This window comes from Rhipicephalus microplus, chromosome X (genome assembly GCF_043290135.1).
Source record: "Rhipicephalus microplus isolate Deutch F79 chromosome X, USDA_Rmic, whole genome shotgun sequence".
NCBI classification, from domain to species: Eukaryota; Metazoa; Arthropoda; class Arachnida; order Ixodida; family Ixodidae; genus Rhipicephalus; species Rhipicephalus microplus.
The window spans coordinates 108522860-108544568 of record NC_134710.1 but is presented as its reverse complement, the minus strand read 5'-3'; the positions used below and the strand labels follow the sequence as shown (position 1 = coordinate 108544568).

At 44.9% G+C, this 21709-nt stretch overlaps 1 protein-coding gene across 1 annotated transcript in view; it reads right to left on the bottom strand.

Annotated features, from left to right (window-relative positions):
• LOC119176764 (homeobox protein Nkx-2.5) overlaps window positions 1–19895 on the bottom strand; it is a 73382-nt gene extending 53487 nt beyond the window's left edge. The window contains exon 1 of the mRNA XM_037428121.2: window positions 19458–19895. Within this exon, the coding sequence (XP_037284018.2) occupies window positions 19458–19845 (388 nt within the window). The 5' untranslated portion in view covers window positions 19846–19895. The remainder of the gene's footprint in view (window positions 1–19457) is intronic.
• Between the last annotated feature and the right edge of the window lie 1814 nt (window positions 19896–21709).

Genomic DNA, 21709 nt, shown 5'->3' with positions numbered 1-21709 from the left:
CCTCAAAATAACATTTGTCAGCTGCAAGGCCGTCTATTCGCCTATCGTAATAAGTGCCTGCTGTCAGCAACCCGACTTCGTCGAACGTTTCCATGACGGCCTTTATCATGTAACGTCCGTCTACAGCATTTCACTCTTTGGTGATATTAACTTCTCTGCAATTACTTGGTCTAATGTACCGTTGACGACAGTGAAAGCACAACAATGAGAGTGCGTTTGTGAACCCGTGCCTAACATTTAGCTTATCTGATGTCGTTCCTTCCACCACTTGACAGAGCGCTCATTCATACAACATCCTTGATCTGATATTTACGTCACATCCTGAAACCTTACCTCCTCTCACCTACCTTGATGGAATAAGTGACCATGTAATCATTCACGGATCGTGGCATTGCATACTTAAACGTCCTTTGAAAGCTAAAAATGATCTATTTATCAAAAAGGTGACTATCAAAGCATGAAGAGAAGCTTAAATTTATATGACATTCTTGATGAACTCGATGGTCGTCACGTTTTGTTGAAATGAATTGGTCTCTTTTGAAAACAAAAATGCACAAGTTTATCAAAAAGCGGATTCTCACAGTTTTAGTTAAAGAGCTTGCAACGTCAACCTGGTTTAAGAACAAGCTAAAGAGGCCCAAGCGAAAAATTGCCCCGTATCAGCATGTTAATCTGCAAATGTCGTCGAAAGACGATAGTCTTGCGTGTGGACAGAATGAGCAAAACATTTATTTGATGTTCTGCGGAAGATAATCGGTGAATGGTACTCTGGAGGCGCTGCGTTAGAGTGCCTCGAGCGTGCAGCGAAGACGAACGAGCGCATCGTCACGTCATACGTGAAACATGGGTGCCATCTGGCAGCTTTCTTCAAAAACGAATCGCGTGGCTCTGAGACGATAAGGTGTAGAACGCAAGGTCATGGGAAGGTGCCACTACCGTCTCGTCTTAGCAAAGCGTTGGAAACACTCGCCTTTTCGTGCAAGCGTTGCATGGTCAGCGCAGCGTGATAAGCGCTACGCTCCTTAAAATTACTTATGTATGCCTTTTTTAGTTAAATACGCACATGCAGAATAGATACGTGTTGTGATGGTGCCCCAGACCTGCGCAATAATTGCTTTTTAATTGGGAATTGCACAAGTATGAACGCTAAAGTTTGAGCAACATTGGTGGGCGCTGCGGATGGGGTCGACCGTTTCAAGTACCCGGTGCCGTTAAGAGTGGACAAACAGACGAATGTGCAGACAGACAGACAGACAGACAGACAGACAGACAGACAGACAGACAGACCAAAAATTTGGCGCTGAAGGTCCCCAAGAAAGACCATCATCTTTAAAAAAAGGCGGGGGTATTTCAAGGAAGCTAAAACTTTTTAAGACTCGCGTGCATTGGCAAAATATCGCAATACAGGTAAGGTATTCGACGCTACCTTAGCCCAGAGCAAACGTTTTTTTTTTTATGTGAGGCTGCCTCAATTTTTGCTAACCCAAAATCATTTAGGAAAATTATCTATCTTGAACAGCGTAAATTGTCTGTTTACCTCGAAGATAACACTGGTAAAGGCATTCCCAACGTCGTGTAGCAGACACTCCAAACTTTACGCGTTCCTGTGTTTTTAACAAGAAAGTTGTTAATGACCTTCCCCGATTCGCACTCTTTAATCACCCCATTATGCCAAAGATCACAGTTTCACGCGAAGGTATTGCTGAAATAATCGACTAACTAAAGGTAACTTCACCTGCTGAACCCGTCGGTTCAACCCCAAAGGGTTCAAACATACCAAATGCACACATTCTTCTATCTCATATTTTCAACAGTCGTTTTCATGCACCACCCTGCCTCATGAATAGAAGTTCCGTAAGATTGTTCTAGTCCTTAAGGTTCCTCGAGCTACCACCCGACCTCTCTAACCAGTTTCTGCTCGAAGATAATGAAACAAATCGTCTATACACGTACGTCCACTTTCTCAGTTAAGTCAACTCATTTAATTTAGGTGAAAATTGGTTTCAAAAACTTTCTTCCTGCGAAACCCAAGTTGTGCTATTTATCTGTAGTATTTATGTTAACCTTGATAAAACAAAATACCCGTAGACGCGTTTTTCATTGATTTCAAAAAAGCTTTCGACAATGTATCCTATAACTGCTAACTAATAAAACTTTCGCCACTTATCCTACATTCACTTCGCTTACTGCTAAAGCTTTCGCGACTTAATCTACACCCCCTCGTTTTCGAGATTGAATTATAACTTTCTTCAGTAACCGACAGCAATTTGGTGCACGCGAATATTTAAACAACTTCACCTCTTCTGTTGTTCGATGTACCTCAAGGCACAGTAGTGGGTCCACTCCTTTTCATCATTTACATCAACGAGCTGCCAAGCAATATTTCTTCAAAAATATGATTGTTTGTCAATTACTGCATCATTTATCGACCGATCATCAAAGTTACCAATAAACTAGCCCCCTAAATGGACTTACTAAAATTAGATAAATGGTACAGTGACTCATTAATGCTGGTAAATGCTAACAAAACATTCTTGGTTGCATTTGATAGACAGCACGACTACATTCAAATATTCCCTGAACGCAGCATCATCGTTCGAGAACCCAATGATAACTATAGGTATTACTCTCTGTGACGACCTCACTTGGGCCACTCATATAACCAGTAGTACTAATGCCACTAGCCGTACTTTAGGCTCTCTTAAGCGAAATATAACACACGCACATCCTCCGGTGAAATTGCTAGCTTACAAAGAACTAATCTTATCTAAGTTAGAGTATGCTTGTTCTATTTAGGCTCTTTATAAAAACGATCTAACCGATCTCTATTATCAATACAAGACCAGACGGTTAGATTTATTCTGTTTATTCGCGTAGTGCTCGGAAACCTAAAGAAAAAAAGCAGGTCTTCCAAGTCTTCAGACACAGCGCAAAATCGAAAGGCTTTCACTCTCTCTTAGTTCTTTACATGTGTTGCATAACAGTTCTGCCATCCATCCAGCTGAACGAATCAGCTATCAAAAAGTCGTATACCCTCCCCGTTCACGCACCGCCACGGACCTACAATAATTTTTTGTCAAGACTGCCATCGCCTGTGCAATCTTTAATCTTCCCTCCGACATCGTCCTTCACGTCAGCCATGCCCATTACAAGAACATCGTGGAGACATACTTTGTAAATATTTACTAACTTATTTGTTTCCTTTCCTCTGCAACGTAGTTTAATAGCGACGCCAGGTAGTAGGCAGGCAGCTGATACGGACAGAAATGCTCGAGCAGTCCAGCGTCTACAGCTCGTGCACACGCTCGCACTTCGCACTCAGAGATGGTCCCACTAGTCAGTGCCTTGGCAATTCCCCACTACAATATCCCGACGACGAATACGAGCCATCCTGGCGACTCAAGGTGACGAGAGAACAGGAGGGTAGTAGCAGGGCTTGAGGTGACTGATGTGGACCGTCTCACGACCAAGGCGGCGCTTTTCCGTGGACGGCTTGAGCGGTTCAATCACATAGGTGACAGAAGAAGGGTGCTGTATGACGCGGTAAGGGCCAGTATACTTCGGTGCAAACTTGGGAGTGAGTCCAGGAGAGTAGAAAGGCAGTCGGAGCCACACGAGCGAACCGACGGGGAAAGTGTCCTGAACAAGATCACGATCGTGGCGATCTTTTTGCAGGGCTTGATTATCGGATGTGAAGGACCGTGCAAGCTGACGACACTCTTCGGCATGTTCGGCCATTTCAGAAACTGGGCTGAACTCGGAGGCATCGGGATTGTATGGCAGAATTGTGTCAAGTGGGCTGCATGGGTCACGACCTTATAAAAGAAAAACGGAGAAAACTTGTTGTTGATTGAATCGCCGTATTGTAAGCATACGTCACGAAAGGAAGAACAACGTCCCAATTGGAGTGGTCGGAATCAATATGCATATCGAGCACATGTCTCCCAGGGTTCTATAGAAACGTTCCGTTAGGCCGTTCGTCTGAGGGTGGTAGGCTGTTGATGTGCGGTGTACCGTACGGCATGAATGTAAAAGCTGCTGCATAACTTTGGACAAAAAAACGCGGCCCCTGTTACTCAGGAGCTCCCGTGGTGCACCATGACGAAGAACAAACCGATGCAAGATGAAGGTTGCAACGTCACGAGCACCAGCCGAAGGTAGCGCTGCCGTTTCGGCGTACCTTGTCAGATGGTCGGCAGCCACAATCCACCATCGATTACCAGCAACAGAGCACGGTAGCTGGCCGTATACGTCAATCTCAACACGGTCAAATGGGCGTGCAGGACATGGTAAAGGCTGCAGTTGACCAGGTGAATGAGGAAATGTCTTGCGCTGCTGACACAGGGAACATGAGCGAATTTGTTTGCGTACAAACGTGTATACCCCGCCAGTAGTAACGTTGGCGGATCCGCTCATACATCTTTAGCGCACCGGCGTGTGCGTGTTGCAGTTCAGCATGAAATTATTCGCAGATAATAGACCGCATATGGCCGGGTATGACTAGCAGCTATTTACGACCCACCACTTGATAGTTGCGACGGTATAACAGGCCATCTTGTATGGCGAAACGCGTTGCTTGGCGGCGAAGAGCATGCGGGTAACCGGAAGTTGATGCATCCGAAAGCATATTCAAGAGCGAGACAATCCAAGGGTCCTTCCGCTGTTCGGATGGCATGTCTGTGACGCTGACGGCAGAGAGGGGAAGGTCAAGGGCTGATATTTCCGTATCATCAGATTTCACGGGTGATCGTGAAAGCGCATCTGCGTCAGAGTGCTTTCGCCCAGATCGGTAGACGACGCGTATGTCGAATTCCTGGAGGCGTATAGTGCCCAACGTCTGAGGCGACCAGAAGGATCTTTCAGTGAAGCCAACCAACAGAGTGCGTGATGGTCAGTTACCACGTCAAAAGTTTGGCCGTAAAAGTAGGGGCGAAACTTGTTTAACGCCCACACAATCGCCAGGCGCTCTTTTTCCTTAACATAATAGTTGGCTTCTGCCTTAGTGAGGGCGCGGCTGGCATAGGCGACCGTACGTACTATACTTCAGTTTTGCATTCGCACTGGGGATACTTATGCGCAAGTATCACAAAACTGAAGTATAGTACGTTAAAATGAATTTTCACAATGTTTTTGTCGATAAAATTACGGGAGGCATAATCTTTGTCCCTACTTTGAACCATATAATCTAAAGCATTGCCTCCGAGATGCGGCGCACAGCAATTCATCTGTAGAGCAGACGACGGATGGCAACTTGCCCTAAAGCGTGTTCTTCAGTCTAATGCGGCAGTCTTCGTGCCCCAAATGATAAAAATTTGTTACGAATCGTTTATCAACTCATTCAACATTCAATTCTCTTACCCAACGTGTTGAAAACACATGGCCGTCACAGCAGCTCCATCTGTGCGTCAGTAAAGGAGAGGCACCACATATTAGAAGTCTCAGTGCTCTACGTATAAGAGTGAATTCAGATACTGTATTATACCGTGTTCAAAATAGTTACTCCTATCTGCTAAAACAGCCTTTCTTCACCAAATGCGGTCACGTTTACTCGCGTTTGAAGCTTATTGCCGCTTTTCCGTTCCAATTTCTAGATTTCTCAGCTTATCAGCGCATTCTCGAAAAGCTCTGATTTGTACCACGAATATTGTCACTAAAAACAAAATAATGCAACATGTTTTTCTATATTACTGTACGATGCCTTCGGTTGTCTATTTACGAGATTTTAAGAAAAATCGAAGATGGTGTTTTTTTATTATTCAAAGTTCAGTGGAGTACACTTTTGCCAACATGAGAACTTTGAGGCAATATATAAAAATTTACATTTGTCCTACGACAGCAACAATTTATGTACCTAATGAAACACACTATATCCTTAAAACGTGTCAAGTTTGAAAACGCTGCTTGGATTACTTTCGGAGGGAAAAAATAGGGAATACGTAACTTATTTTAAACTGTCGCAAAATTAGACAATTTTAAAAGCTATTTTCTTAAAATCTACAAACTTGAAACCGTACGAATTCATTCTTCATTATACATGCATTTCAAGTAAAAAATATCTTCTTTGAAACAAAAATATTTGTTTTTTACAGCATCTGCAATTTTAGAAAATGACAGGTGACGAAATTGTTGCCTCTGTGTTGGTGAAGTTTGATATTTTTTTCTCGTAAGTTATGCCGTTAATCATAAAACGAAGTTGACTTTCGGGCTACCTGGTGAGAGGTGCACGAAGTATAAAATACTCAATGAAATCTAAAATAGCAACTTTTGGACCCGTGTCGATCTCTCGTGGAATCACTCAGCTGTATATACATATAAACGTATAGATACAAATTGTATGAAGTGTGTAGTTATGTACTGTACACTGTTACGTATACATGGGTGCAATATCTGTGCGACTGTCAGGTGTACACGGGAGTGCTTTAATAGCATGAGTTGCGATGTACAATTGTAATTCGACCGACCGCAACCATTTGGCTTCAATGAATAGCACCCTAATAATGGTCGTCGCACTACCGCTGATTCTGGTCATCCATAGCAGTGATTTCGGCGTGGTTCGTAAATTCAAGCGCTGTACTGAAATGTCGAGGACGGGACAGGCATGGTATTTGTTACATGCACTTATTGTACCACGCACTTTTAAAACAAAACAAGTCAGTGTTTCCCACGCAGTGCCCAGACCCCGCCTTCGACGCGCTGTACATTCACGGTTCAACGCCCTTTTGTACTGAATGACTTGCATATTAAAAAAAATGCTGTGTGGTGTACATTAAACACATAAGAACACTTTCATCGGCTTAGCCACGTGTCCCTACGTGCGAGTTTTGCGTATCCGCGGTTAAAACATGCTGTAGAGTTCAACAAAGTACAGCCTCTAGAAAAAAGTATGTGTGACCCATTTTGGTTGCACTGAAAAAAATCACCTAAAAATGGTGTTTTTTTTTTTTGTCCCACACCAATAATCATCCTCTGTCTTGCGCTCCTTTCCCTGCGCTATCGCCGCACGCGCGGATCGTTCATGTCACAAAAGACATGCGTCTTATCAGCGGAACATAGCTTTCTAGATATGAAAGAGGTCAGAGCCGACTTATCAAGAAAGGAAGCGCAAGCTATTCGAATGATGATTATTGTGGTGGGAAAAGACACCATTTTTGCTCTATCTTTTCTACATTGTAGTTTCCCCTTGCCCCGTATATGACTCCCTTTACAGAGGCACATAAGGAGGAGGAGGAGGAGGAGGAGGAGGAGGAAATATCAAGCAGAAGGACAGGGAGGTTAGCCAGTTCTTAGACCGGATGGCTACTCTGTGCTGGGGAGAGGGGTGAGGGGAATAAAATATGATAGAAAAGAAATGTTGAAAAGAGAGAGAGAAAAAGACAAAAAAACAGCGAAAGAGGAAAAGCAAAATCGAAGAGAATATGACATTAAAGTCTGTCTCTAAGGCCAGTTGTCCGCAAAAAGCGTAACAAAGCTTTCAAGGCTTCTTAGCTTAGGATGTACACGACCAATGGCCCAGAATTCTTTGTTCCGACAAAGGCCGATCATTTAGTCTATCTAGAGCTTCAGCGAGTCCTTGTCTCGGCGCGTTGAAATGGGTACACTCATATGGAAGGTGGGTGATGGTTTCTTCGCAGCTGAAGTAAGTGCATGTAGAAAAGCTGGCCACTCCAATAAAATAGAAGTATGCGTTCCTGAAAGCCACTCCAAGCCAAAGGTGGCATATAATAGTCTCCTCAGCTCGAGATATTCCTAAGAGAAGGCGAAGCTGGAGATCGGGATCCAAGTTATCCAGGCGAGCGTTTGTCAATGCCGTCGAGTTACATGCACTGTACCAGTGTGATGTCACGTGCAAGCGGACGAAGTCTTGTAGCTGCGTTGGTTCTTGGGAATGGGATGGCTGTGTATTGAAGACTATCGTGTACAGATCTAGCAGCCTCATCTGCGCGATCGTTGCCATATATAACGCAATGACCTGGTATCCCCTGATACGCTATGCTGTATTGTTTCTGGATTGCTTGTTGGTGAAGAAGCCTTATTTCAGCTACTAAGTTTTCATTAGGTTCATGGTGAAAGGGTGACATGAGACACTGAAAAGCAGCCTTTGAACCCGAGAAGATGGACAAAAATTCCAGAGGTTTTTTAACTATAAACTCCGGAGCTATACGTATGGCGGCGGGTTCTGCAGCTGTCGATGACGTCAAATGCGATGTCATGAATTTAATTGTGATGCCCTTCGCGGGAATAGCCACCACCCCTGCTGAGCTTACTGTGGAAACAGAGTCATCAGTGTAAATGCATGTGAAGGCGTCCGCTGTGCTTTTCGTGCAGGTAGAGTAATGTGCCCTGTTTCAGTGCTAGATGCGACAACTTTTCTTATTTTGGCTGCCAGTAATAGTAAGAATAGGTTTGAGTGGGTGTAGGCACCACAATGGTAACGGCGGTTGTGCTGTATGCGCGAAGTGCTATGAAAGCACTGCTAAATGCTAAACAGTTGCGCTGAACGCTTAGTGGGGCCTAGAAGTTTGAAGTGAGGGGAGGTGATGTCATGAATCCAAGCGAAATGTCGTAAGTGCATTCTCAAAGCATCTACGCGGATCTATGTGTTGACAGGATAATGACGCGCGATGACGACTGTCACTGCTGTATGTTGACAGGATAATTACGCGCGATGACGGCTGTCGCTGCTGTAGATGCGTATCTGGGAAGACTGCGGCAAATTCGCAGTGCTTGGGCTTGGATCGACTGGAGGATGCGCAAGTTTGTTCTTCGAATTACGCAAAGCTCTGGTAAGCTGTAGCGCATAAAACCGAGGAACATAACAGTGTAGAGTTGAAGCATCGCTCATACAGATGCACCCCACGTTTTTCCAGCAAGAAACCTCAGTACGTGGGTGACCATGCTGAGCTTCGTTTTCATGTAAGCGATGTGAGGGCTCCAGGAGGGGTCGCGATCAACTATTACTCCGAGGAATCGGTGGGGCTTCACGTAGTTGATCGTGTGTCCGTTGATTTTAATAACATACGGGCCCATCGCCTTATGCGTGAATGCTATACGCGAGCACTTCTCTGATGACGGCTCTAGTCCCCGTTCTTCCAGGTACTTTAAGCCACTCTATGAAGCCATGCACGCAAATAAAGGCGTGTTACGCCTGACGCACAGATGCAGATGTCATCTGCATATATTGATCGATGGACTGATTTGGAAGTGCGTCAACCAGGCGGAGGAGTGCTAGATCAAAAAGTGTGGGGCTAAGAATACCACCTTGAGGCACACCGCGACGGATGCAATGATGCTTTGTTGTGCCTATCTCAGTCTGTACAAAGGAAGTTCTGCTCTTCAGATAGCTGTCAATTCAATGATAAACCTGACCCTCTAGTCCAACATTTCCCAAGATATCCAGAATGGCTTCGTGCGATAAATTATTGTATGCGCCTTTCACGTCCAAGAACAACGCCGCAAATAACGTTTCAGGATTTTTTGATGTTGCACAGACATGGCCAGGTCGATAACTTTATCAATAGCCGAGCGCCAACGCCGAAAGGCCGTCATAGCATCAGGGTATACCTCGTGGTGCTCCAGGTACCACTCTAGACGAGTCAAAATCATCCCCTGGATCACTTTTTTGAAACAGCTGCAAGCGCGATGGGGCGAAAAGAGGTCAATTTTAGAGGAGATATACTTGCATGGTTTAAGAGCAGGGATGAGGCGGCTGCATTTTCATGAAAGAGGGACCAATCCGCTGCTCCACGAGTCACCGTACACGGATAGAAGGGCCCATCGAGCTGATTCACCGAGGTTGCAGAGCGCCATGCACGTGATTTCGTTGGGGCCAGGTGATGAAGATCGTTTGCATGCCGTCAAGGCCACTTGAAGTTCCTCTAGAGAGAAAAAGTTGTCTATTCTTGAATCTTTGGAGACTGGTGTGTTTCCTAGGCGACGCGTGGTGGACGCGGACGCCTGATCGGCAACTTTCATGCAGAAATCTTCTGCTACTTCCATTTCTGTGTGGCCTTGATGGAGAGACAGACACTTGAAGGGACGATGATGCGGTGATGTTCGTAGGCCACGAACAATCCTCCGTGTCTGCGTCTAAGGCCTGTGTTGATCCAGTTATTCGCACAGAGATTTCCACTGAAAAGACTGAAGTGAGTTGATTCGCCGCTGAAGTTTTTTCTCCTTCAAATCGGAAATGGACTTAGTCCGCATATATCTTCGTTCAGCACGACGACAGATCGCTCTGAACCCTTTCGATTCCGCTTCATGTTCACAATATCTTGAAGTAGGTTCATCATGATAAGCCGCTTCTTGAGCAGCACATCTAATCCTATCCTCGAGGGTGTCAAGAGGAGGCGCTTCATTTTCCTGACACCTCTCTTCCATCAGTGACCAGTCTATGCGAGTCAAAGTGTCAAAGTTTTTGTGATTTTCTCAGGTCATTGATCTCTAAATAGGTTGGTATGTGGTCACTTCCATGAGCTTCATAATCTGCGAACCACTGAACCTTTCCACTTAGGCTTCGTGACACAAATGTTAGGTCGAGACAGCTGCTATATGTAATTCCCCGTAGAAACGTAGGGCTTCCATTGTTTACACAAAGCAGCTGTTGCTTCAAAGCAAACGAGAATACTTGCTTCCCACGACGATTAATCTTCTGATTTTCCCATAGTGGGTGGTGAGCGTTGAAATCTCCGGTGATGATCCATGGTCTAGGTGTGGCTGTTAATAGTGCACGTAGTCTTTCAGGTTAAAAATGAATTGAAGGGGATAGATATGCACCCACCAGCGTAAAAGTGAGGTCTATACGTTTTACTGTTCAGCAGACATACCGGTTGTCATCGTGAGGTATTACAGAGTGCTCGATGCAGCTAAACTCACAACTGATGTAAAAAATGACGTTACTCTGTTCGTTGCAGGTAGCGGACTTGAAGGCTTCGTACCTGGATAGTCGTAGTGCATATTGAAGTCGTGGCTTACAAATAACAATAATAGAAAGTGGTTCGTGAACACAAATGGTCAGATATCAGAAATACGGGGCTTGAGGCCTCGGGCATTCCACTGAAAAAGTGAAGCTACTTTGACTTCTTTACGAAAGTCTTTCATTTCTAATGGGGCTTTTGCAGACTTGATAGCACCGGCTTCCACGCATACACTAGCTGTGCACTCTTTGCAGCCGGACTGTTATTGTTAGTGAGGAGCAAACGAATGGTATTCATAAAAACCTTTACCAAGGCTACGACTACCTTATCTGGACTATTGCCGCATTCTCGTTTTGAAATGATTGTAGATGAGCGGCGTGGTGGCTCATACGGTGGGTCTATCGCTGGCAGCTCTGGCCATGTGTCAGGTGAGCCGGTGATGGTCGTGTCTTGCTTGGATGACTTGTCATTGGCGTTGCTGGACGCTTGAGATAGTATGCAGGCAATTATTTCGTGAGGCGCAGTCCTTGCTTCGGCACTGGGCTTCCTCAAAGGTATCCGAAGATGAGACCACCAGCGTCGTACATTGGCAGCGGCCTCCCTGTGGGTTGAGCCGTCCGGGACCATTCGCCTCAATAATTGCATTTCTTTTTTCATGCTTGGGTAATCTTTCGACGATGCATCATGAGGGCCGTGCAGTTTCCACACTTACGAAGTTTTGCATGGCAAGCGTCTGCGCTATGTGATTTTGAGCATCACGAGCACACCGCAGGTTTTTTACAAACATAACTGACGTGTCCCAACTTATAACAGTTCCGGCACTGAAGCGGCTTCAGTACGAAGGATCGCACTGCGTGTCGAAAATGGCCGACCTTGACTTACGATGGAACGCTGTCTCCCTTGAACACGAGTTTCACGCAGTGTGATTTGCCAAAGCGACGGGCTTGCAGTATGGTAAGTTCTTCGGACACCGCTTTCATGAGAGCAGCCAAGTCACTTTCGCTGATAGAAATGTTGACATCATAAATGACGCTTGCAGCAAAGCCGCGGCCATCAGGTATATAGACCCTTTCACTGTTTACAAACATTGACCCTTGATGACATCCGGTTTCGTCCACCGATGTGCCTTAGTAGGCAAGAAGTGCTGTAGAAAATAGCACACTCGTTTTTTAAACTTTGTTTCTCTTATTCAGATATATAGATCAAATAAATGTTCTTTTGAGCTACATAAGAATGCTAAGAAACTCCTTTGATCTTTACGCACGTTTCTTTTGTCTGAAAAGCTAAAGAAAGACTTTCTATGCCCATGAAAAAAACTTTAGAACTTGCTTTAAGTTTCCAAGTTAGAAGCTGGTAAATGAGGTGACCGGACGTTGTTTTGAGTACAATGCTTGCAATCTTAAAACCGTCTATAGGAGCGAACGTTGATATCCTACAACGTCTTGACGTTGCTCGAAACTTCCAATGTGCTTCGTTGAGTGACGTCTATGGCGAGGATATTCTTACGCCTATTGATTCTCGTGTCCAAGACCTGTCACTGGGAGAGGGCCTCAAGAGATCTAGACGTGTCTTGATGACTGAGCCGGTTAAGACTATATATGAGCCGAATCGACCGGCACAAACAGAATTGTGTAAATTGGAGGCTCTCACGTCTTCGTAGCATTTTTACTTGTTGATGGAGACGGCATCACTAGCCTTCTTTTTGGCTGACGCTTGTCACAGGCATAATGTCACCCTCGTAGGGGCTTTTGTCACTGGCCGTAGAGTAAATCAGCATGTCCTCGTTCTCGGCATCCCTCGGGTGGCCAGTACGCTTTTTTGTAACAGCTGCAGACGACGAGGATGGTTGGAATAGAAAGCCCAGGCGAATTCACGTTCATCGCCACGGTCACTGGAACGGTGTCTTTCACAAAGCCACCCAAAAAACTTGCAAAATGACAGATACTGACAGCAGTGTTCTACACCAGAATCACTTCCTCTCTCTGGAGGTCATTATACTCTGTTCAGAGAGTCTTGTGACACAGAAGAGAGTTAACGTGCCTCTTACACGCTGCAAGTCAGGACTACCCAAAATGAGTCACACATACTCTTTTTTTTCATGTGCTGGACGGCCTGTCGTTATTTTTTGCGTGATTTACGGAATGTTTGCTGCCCCTCGACCACGTAGCCTTTAAAGGTGTGGATACAACAATTTAAGAGTCTAATTGACCGATCTATAAGCTTCGCATGCTTACCAACAACCTTAGTTTTACGACCTATTACTGACAGCCAGCAGACAACCCCAAGGAAGTTAATTTAAATCAAAAAGCCTACAAATGAAACATTTCTCCAATCCCTACAGTCATTGCAATGGCCATCCTGAAAGCTTCGTTAGTAAAAGTGAAACAGCGTCAGTGTAAGTAAGTCACATGGGGCAAATGTTTTAGAGCTCCTTCACGTGCTTTCGCGAAGCGCGCCCACACCGTACACGGTGCAAGCGCTAACGTATGGCGGCACCATGGTGCCGCCATATACGTCAGTGTAGCTATCATTTCTGACTGGCATCGAGTAAAGAAGGAATGAAGCTGTTTCCTTCACTATCTTAGTGGTTCACGTAACCTCCCGGACACCGGTGACTCATGCTTTACGTCAATCGAAGGTTATTCACCCCTGCTGGCGGGAATATTGAACGTGTCTAGAAAGAACTTGTTTCATCATAGGGACACAATGGGTACGTTCAAGTGGTTATTGTGGTAGCCAGGAAGGTGTATACTGTGCGTTATCTGTGTGTAATACTGTTTGTTATACTGTTCGTTATCAGACGGACCAGCCGTCCGAGAGCAGTGGAAGATAACAAAAACACAGAATTCAGAACAAGGGAAGCTTACATTACACCAGCTGTCAGGCCTGGCTTTAATGGTGGGCGAGCTGGGCGGCCGCCCAAGGAGCCATAAATAGGGGGCCACCAGCACGCGTCGCCGTAACTTTTCTTTAGCTTTGTTTTAATGGAAGACAGCACCCAAAATTACACTGTACACTCACGCCAATAAAATTTTTAGCCGCCAGAATGTCCACTTTGTGTCACTGCTGTGCACTAAAAACAATGTCGTATCTGTAAAACATGACGGCGAAAAAAAAGTACAGACGGAAAAGTGCGTTGTAGGCCGTAGCCGTAGCCACCACTGACGATGACGATGATGCTGATCATGATGACGATGAAGAACCAGCGCGTCCCCGACCACACATTATCTGCGCCATCATAACACAGCGCATGCAAGTTATCACTATATGTCATGACGATGACGGTGACGCTGATGACACTGAAGATGATGACGGTGATGATCACGGACAACAGAATTGTTCAGTAGATGACGTCTCGATATTCTTCACGATGCATTTCATACGACTGCATCCCAACCAACAACAATACCAGTAAAACGTGCCCAGATGTTGTCTTTGCCAACTTCCAGCTAGATCCGGTACCGCAAAGCAGTAATAACGAAGAAAAAATTGAATTTCCCACTCAACACAACATACTTGTTATGATCAATAAACACATTTTATAATTGTACACGTCTTGGCACGCGTTGACATGCGTGAGTTGTCAATGTCATGATTAATTTACGGTAACACTGAACGATCCCACTGCTTCACGCACTCATCACCATTCACTTCGTGGATATGCCGTGATTTTTTTTAAATATCTTTGAGGATGTGGCACCATATAGAGTGCATTCGGTACACTTACAATGCATAAGGCGTAGTGACGTATCTTTCTTTTTTTATTACACAATTTATTAATATCAGTATGTTTTGTTTGACAACTCTTTCTGAAGTCTTGATTATTATACCAAGTACAAGTGTGGTACTTGGTATAGTAATGATAATGCCTGGGGTTTTGCGTCCAAAAAGCACGATATGATTATGAGATGCCGTAGTGGAGGGCTCCTAGAGTTTCGACCACCTGGTGTTCTTTAACGGGCACTGGCATCACATAGCACAAGAGCCTCAAGCATTTCGCTTCCATCAAAATGCGACCCCACGGCCGGGATCAAATCCGCGACCTGCGGATCAGCAGCCGAGCACCGTAGCCGCAACGCCACCGCGGCGGCCTTCAACCTGATATAGAAGCTTAGGAACTGAACAGTCATTAGTTATTCTCACTTATTGCACGATCTTATCTCTGGCTGCTTTGATTTCATGATGCAGCAGTTTTACTCGGCAGCAGTTTGTGTCAGATATCACGTCTAATACTACGTGACATTCGGTTGAAAAGTCATTACGCGTAAACTGCACTGGTCTAAATTTACGCTTGCTAACAATTGATTGGCTTCACATCTAGTGCACATTAAAAAACACCTCCATAAAGTACGAAATTCTGTGGTACCTCAATCAGGGAGCGTCTCAGGTGTCAATCTAAAACCATGGGTTCGGCTTTCAAGAAAAAATTGTCATGTTGTTCACATTTATTTCCGTTCGTAAATTAAGAGCTCACTCCCAATAATTTGATGTTTCAGTTTAAATAGAGTTTAACTCCTCGATGCTTATTTTGGCCCCATTGTGTTTATAACGCACAAGGTGATTTGGTTGGTCGCTATCTTAGGTATCGAGCTGCAGGTAATAACCGCTGGCAAAACACAAATTTTATGGTATTGAGAGGCTGAAAAAGTGTTTACGCTCATCTTTATAGCGACGAAGAATGTTGTCTTCTTCATGTTGCTTTATCTCCTTAAACAATGTAGTGAAAATTCGTTAAAACCAGTTGCTGGTTTGGATGATTCCTAACGTTTGCCTAAGTGCAGCATGCTAAACAAAAAAAAAATAGCGAGGTGGTGGAGCCGCCGACTGGCTGAAGGGGCTCTTAGGACTTCAAACTTTTGCTGGTTAGGATGGCTCATTAGCTTTGGCCAAAGTGCAGCATGTAAATCCAAAAAATAGTGAAAGGGTGAATAAACAGTCCCTCTGGAGTTTTAATAAAGATCTTTGTATGTATGTATGTATGTATGTATGTATGTATGTATGTATGTATGTATGTATGTATGTATGTATGTATGTATGTATGTATGTATGTATGTATGTATGTATGTATGTATGTATGTATGTATGTATGTATGTATGTATGTATGTATGTATGTATGTAAACACTAGGACCACCGACGATGTGGTAGAACAAGTACAATTGCACCAGTGAAGTGAACACTGACGTAATGTGCATACGACCAGAATGTCAGATGAACCTAAATAGCTGTCGTACTCGTCCGTAGCTTACATGTGTTCTAACTTTCACAGCACAAAAATCACACACACGCAAAGTTTTCATTTATTACGTATGCAAGCCGTCTTACAGGATTAGAATGCAAATACAAACTCGATTTCGAAAAAATTCATTCATTGTTTTTGGCACGATGCTATACAAACGGGTGGATGAATCACATTTCATGCCGAAGCTGTGTATGGTGAGGGTCCACTGCGTTGTGCGTTGTAGTGCGTCTATACCATATCAAAAGGGAGCATAGGCCGAACCTGGAAGCAGTCCCAAGGGCAGACCTGCTGCGGAATTATTATACCTACTGTCACTTGTGATATCCACTCCAGGCTCACCCAAGTGTGCCTGGAGTGGACATCAGCCGTGATGACTGTATCTCAGTAATCATGGCTGGAGACTTTAACGCTAACATTTTAGAGCCAAGCAAGAAATGGTCTACTCAACTTGTGCTGGTATGGGTCACTTTTACCACACCAATCCGAGTCACTTAACCACTCAACAGTGATCACGTATATAGTTAACGTTTGAGAACAATCTGTCTAGGGATGTAATGGAAACAATCAGTTTATATCACTGCGATCACAGGCATGTTGTCACTAATATATTGAAGATTAATGAATGTACCCTTGTCTATCCGTGTGAGCTGTGCTATAGGTTCACTGGTCGTCCATCTTCACACAGTGAAATGGCTTTTCAGTCTTAAACGCGAAGCATGTCTTAGCGAACTACGGTGACATTGAGCCCATCTATCTATCTATCTATCTATCTATCTATCTATCTATCTATCTATCTATCTATCTATCTATCTATCTATATACATATATATATATATATATATATATATATATATATATATATATATATATATATATATATATATATAGCCGCCTACGACTTTTAGCGAGCATAACTGACTAGTATTAACATGAAAACCATGATATGTATGTCATGATTGTCATGATTGACATTTCATGGTCTTGCTGCTCTTGCGGTGGTTTCGTTCACATGACATATTGCAAAACTGTTATGGTATCACATGACTCAATGGCAAACAGAAGGGAAAGACCCTTACGTTGAAATAATGACGTGCATGTCATGTAAGCCATGACTACACACCATGCTCATGGTGCGCTCGCAGTCGTTTCGCTAGCTTCACATATACCGAATCTGGTGTTACGTCACATCAATGGATGACGAAGGTATATGACTGGTGCAAACATAATGATTATGACATGAGTGTCATGCAAAAACTTGACATGTTCATCATGTGCTCGCGGCCGTTTCGCTAGCTTCACATATACCAAATTTGGTATTACGAGACGTGAATGGACGACGAATGTAAATTACACGTCCATACATCATAATCATGACATGCGTGTTATGTAAAACATGACTACATGCTGCGCTTATAGCGCACTCGCAGCAGTTTCACTGCCTCCCCATGTGCCAAATTTGGTATCATGTGACAAGAATAGACGACAAAGGTTAATGACACGTCCAAACATGATAGTCATGATATTCATGTGATGTAAAACATCACTGCATGCTACGCTCATAGCGTGCTCACGGCTGCTTTGCAATCTCCATGTATACCAAATTTGGTGTTACGTGACATTAATGGACGACGAATGTAAATCTCACGTCCAAAGATCATAATATTGACACGAAAGTCATCATGTACGGCATAATTTACGTCCGCCTCGTAACGTTGTGCTGATTTTGAAGTGACATACCAATCTTCCTCATTCGTGCTTCCCATATGATCGAATCCTACTGTACGTGGGATCTGCCAATTTTTTCTTTGCCCTTTTTGCGGAACCACCTCCAGCTTTTGCGGGCTTCCGCAAAACTCCTTTGCCAAAGTCAAACTTCACTGCTCGCTCATAAAAATGTTCTACGGCTGTATCATCTGGCCACTCCATGTAACTATTATTTGCGAGATTGACGATAAATATTGAACAAGGGTAAAGGTGAAAGAAGAAGGCAGAGGTCTAAAACTGGCCACGAAGTTCTGAATGTCGTTGTCGTGGAAGCAAAGCGAAAAAAAAAATGCCAGGTCTGCGTGGATTACGGCCCACAGTCACGGCGAAAGCTGAAAGAGCCGCCTTTTGGTGCTTTTTTCTAAAAACGATTTGGATAACGCGCCCACTTACAGGGTACCCACTACGCCATAAGTCATCATATTTTTGTGTAGGCTTATACTATGCCATCCTTCGTCATTCTTCGGTGAAGCGTCCTACCCGTTGCACACTTGCAAGTTGTTTTGTGCAACGATGAATTATCATGCATATAGCCCTATTGTAATGGGTTGTACCATTCGACGACCACTCGTTACGCAATTCACATTGTGTGACTCCTGGCTGTTCGTGTGCGTTTTTAAATGGCTTATTACACAAATTAATGCGATTTTTTTTCCAACATGAAGTCTGCTTAGGGTCTGTTTGCCATGGCGTTCTAGGCACCGGCATAACTCAGTGGTAGAATACTGGGCTCGCCCGCATGGTACCCGCGTTCAAATTCATTGTGTTCTTGGCGTTCTTTAAATTCTTAGTATTTTTTTCTCACTTCGCGCGATAGTGTTAACGGACACCGGTGGCACCGGCGGGCATCTACGGCGTATGCGGCCTGTGTTGCGATCTCGTGCCACCTTTCACTGCGAAATAATTAACGACTAACAACATGACACTAGTTATCAGGTGCACGAAAGCTGGCCAGAACAATATAGAATACATAAAACTGCTGAGTAGATTTCTTTTCCCTTTTTCCGAATAACATTTCTTGCTCACTCAATGGTGAATGCGGACAGCATTTATTTTTAGCGTGGTGGTGAGAGTTGTAGTAAACATATACCCTTAGTTTAGAGAAGGTTAAAGCGAGCGACACATGTAGCGTAAAAAGCGCCTATTGATGTATGAATGAATATTTTACAACCTTAAGAATAGAAGAAGCACATATGGCAACTGATTGCTGAAGTTTGTGTATTTTACCAACAATAGAATGCATCTTTTTTTAGGGATCTTGCTATCAGAACAACCGTGCGCCTTAATATGCATTGACGGTAACTCGTACGGCCTAAGCTTATCCCACATTATACGAGAGTACATAGTAGCCACACCTCTACAGAACAATGAGCAACTTTGTATTCGCCAACCAGGAACTATTGTAAGAGCCGCGCCGTGACAAGTGTGTAAGTCGCGGCGCGGCTTTAGAATGCCCTGCAGATAGCTTGCACTTTCTGGAATTCAGAAAGCAGACTTGGCCTGTAGTAACGGATCATTTCATGCGGAACATTCGCTTACTTGCGTCACTCGGGAATTGCTGGCAGAGCATATCGGTGCGGACGCTCCCGCAGTGCTGCGCCAGGTGGGACGTCGGCGCCTCGTCGTGCTGCGCGTAGCCGGGGTCGAACCCGGGACCTCCTTCGAAACAGGCTGCGTGGTAGGGCAGGCAGAGATGCGGTGCACACTGGCCACCGCCAGCTGTCGATGCCGCCGCCGAGTCGGCAGCTGCCGGCAGCAGCAGCGCGTCCGCGTCAAGCAGTCCTTCGTGACAGGCCTCCTCGAAAAAGGCCTTCTCGAGGCTCTGCGCCTGGTACAGCAGTGCCTGCGGGTCGAGCTCATCGACGCCGCTGTCGCTCAGGTTGAGGATGTCCTTGACGGAGAAGGGCGTCGCCGAGCTGGCCAACATCGCACTTGGCCGCGGTCCGGACACTCGCGCAGGCCCCACTTGTGCGCCCACTCGGGGCCGACCAAGTGGCCGCTTCTCACACACTCGGGCGGGGGGGAAGGGCGGGTGCCTGGCGCCGTGTTTACGCGGCCGCCGCCACGAAGGGTGTGTACTCCGAGAGGCTCGGACGAATAGCAGCTACTCCTGGGCCGTTCTTCGCTCTGCTTTCAGCCTATCCTGATGCTGCCCGCACTAGAAACAAGGAGGAGGGGGTATGCTGGCCTGGTCTTTATGATGCTCGAATCGGCTTCATCACGCGGCCAAAGTGGGCCCGCCAAGGCTGACACTGTCTGTACGCCACACTCCATCGGAAGGCCCGCCGTCGCCTCCACCCACCCTCACCCACACTCGAGGAGGTCGCTTGCCCCGCCATACTATCCAGCCCAGGTGTAAGACTCATCGGAAGTGGCGGCCAGAACGAAACACTTTATCGGCGGCGAGAACAGTAAGACGGTGCTTACTAAACCAGTGATTCCCTGCCATAGTAAGACATGAAAGGACAATTGCATGGTACTTGGACAAACAGTCTCGCGTTTGCAACTGATTCTGCGGCAAATGATTCATTTGCGTCTAAGTTCTCGTCAGCAGACAGATTTGTATTTAGGAAAAAATGCTGCGTCAAATTTCCATCAGAGATTATTGATTTATTTATTTATTTATTTATTTATTTGTTTGTTTATTTGTTTATTTATTCTCTAACGAACAAACTAGACGCCATAGTATGGGACACCGGTATAAAATTAACCGAATCCAGGTTGTTTCACGCACACCGATGTGCGGAATGCAACTATTCCTGCATTCCACCACAAATAATATTATGCTACCCTAGCCAAGGACACCACCGAACGTCATGTCAACCAATCCGGCATATTTTACGTCCACCTGAATATGTAGCTCGTGTAACAGTATGGTTATGTATGGTCCAACTTGTAGTCTTACTGTTATGTATATATGCCCTGTATTTCTGGCGCAATGGCTGGGCACCTATCACGTTTTCCTGTTGCAGGTCACTAAAGGTAACTATAAATCCACAAATTTTTCGCTTTTCAAATCGGCATAGAAGACAGTGCTTGGGATCATTGCGGCAGCTTTCAAACGATGGGGCACGTTCTCTCTCACTGCCCCCGCTACAGCGTGTAAAGACAGCCGCTAGCTGCTGCGCTAGCCCGCCTTGACGACATATCCTTGTCAGAACAGTCAGTTCTCGAAAGCTGACATGATCTGTCTTCGCACAGAAAATCAGTGAAGGCCTTATCAAACTTTTTGCGTGGTAGTGGCCTAGTGAATAGGCTATAGCGCCCCTGCTCTCTTTTTTTCTTTTTCGCGCGTCTGTTTGGCTTTTCGTTTTCTTTCTCATCTTTCTTCCCTATTCCCCTTTCTCAGGGTGCAGGGTAGCAAACCAGATGTGCCAATTTCCAGTTAACCTCCCTGCCTTTCTCTCATTTTATTATCTCTCTCTTTCTATTAAGTCGACTTTCATTGTTGAAATAGTGGTCCAGAAACCTTGTAGTGTTACCTTTGTGCCAAGCTAGTGCTTATTTTGAAATAAAAAAATGAAATCACGTTTTAGTCGCATCGGGTTAGCACACTTCAAATTACCCGTTTCAAACAGAAAGTCCCGCGTCACTGTTGCCATGCACAATGTTGTCCGGCTTTACTGCGCGGTCGCCGACATTAATAGCAGCAGAACGGAAGCAGCGGGAACCACTGAAGCAACAGCATCCATTCATGAATTTCCTGCCATTGGCTCCGAGATGGCAGACGTGCGTTGTTTGACTGGGCCCCGCTAGATGGCACGACTTGTGCAGCTTAACGAGGTGAAAAT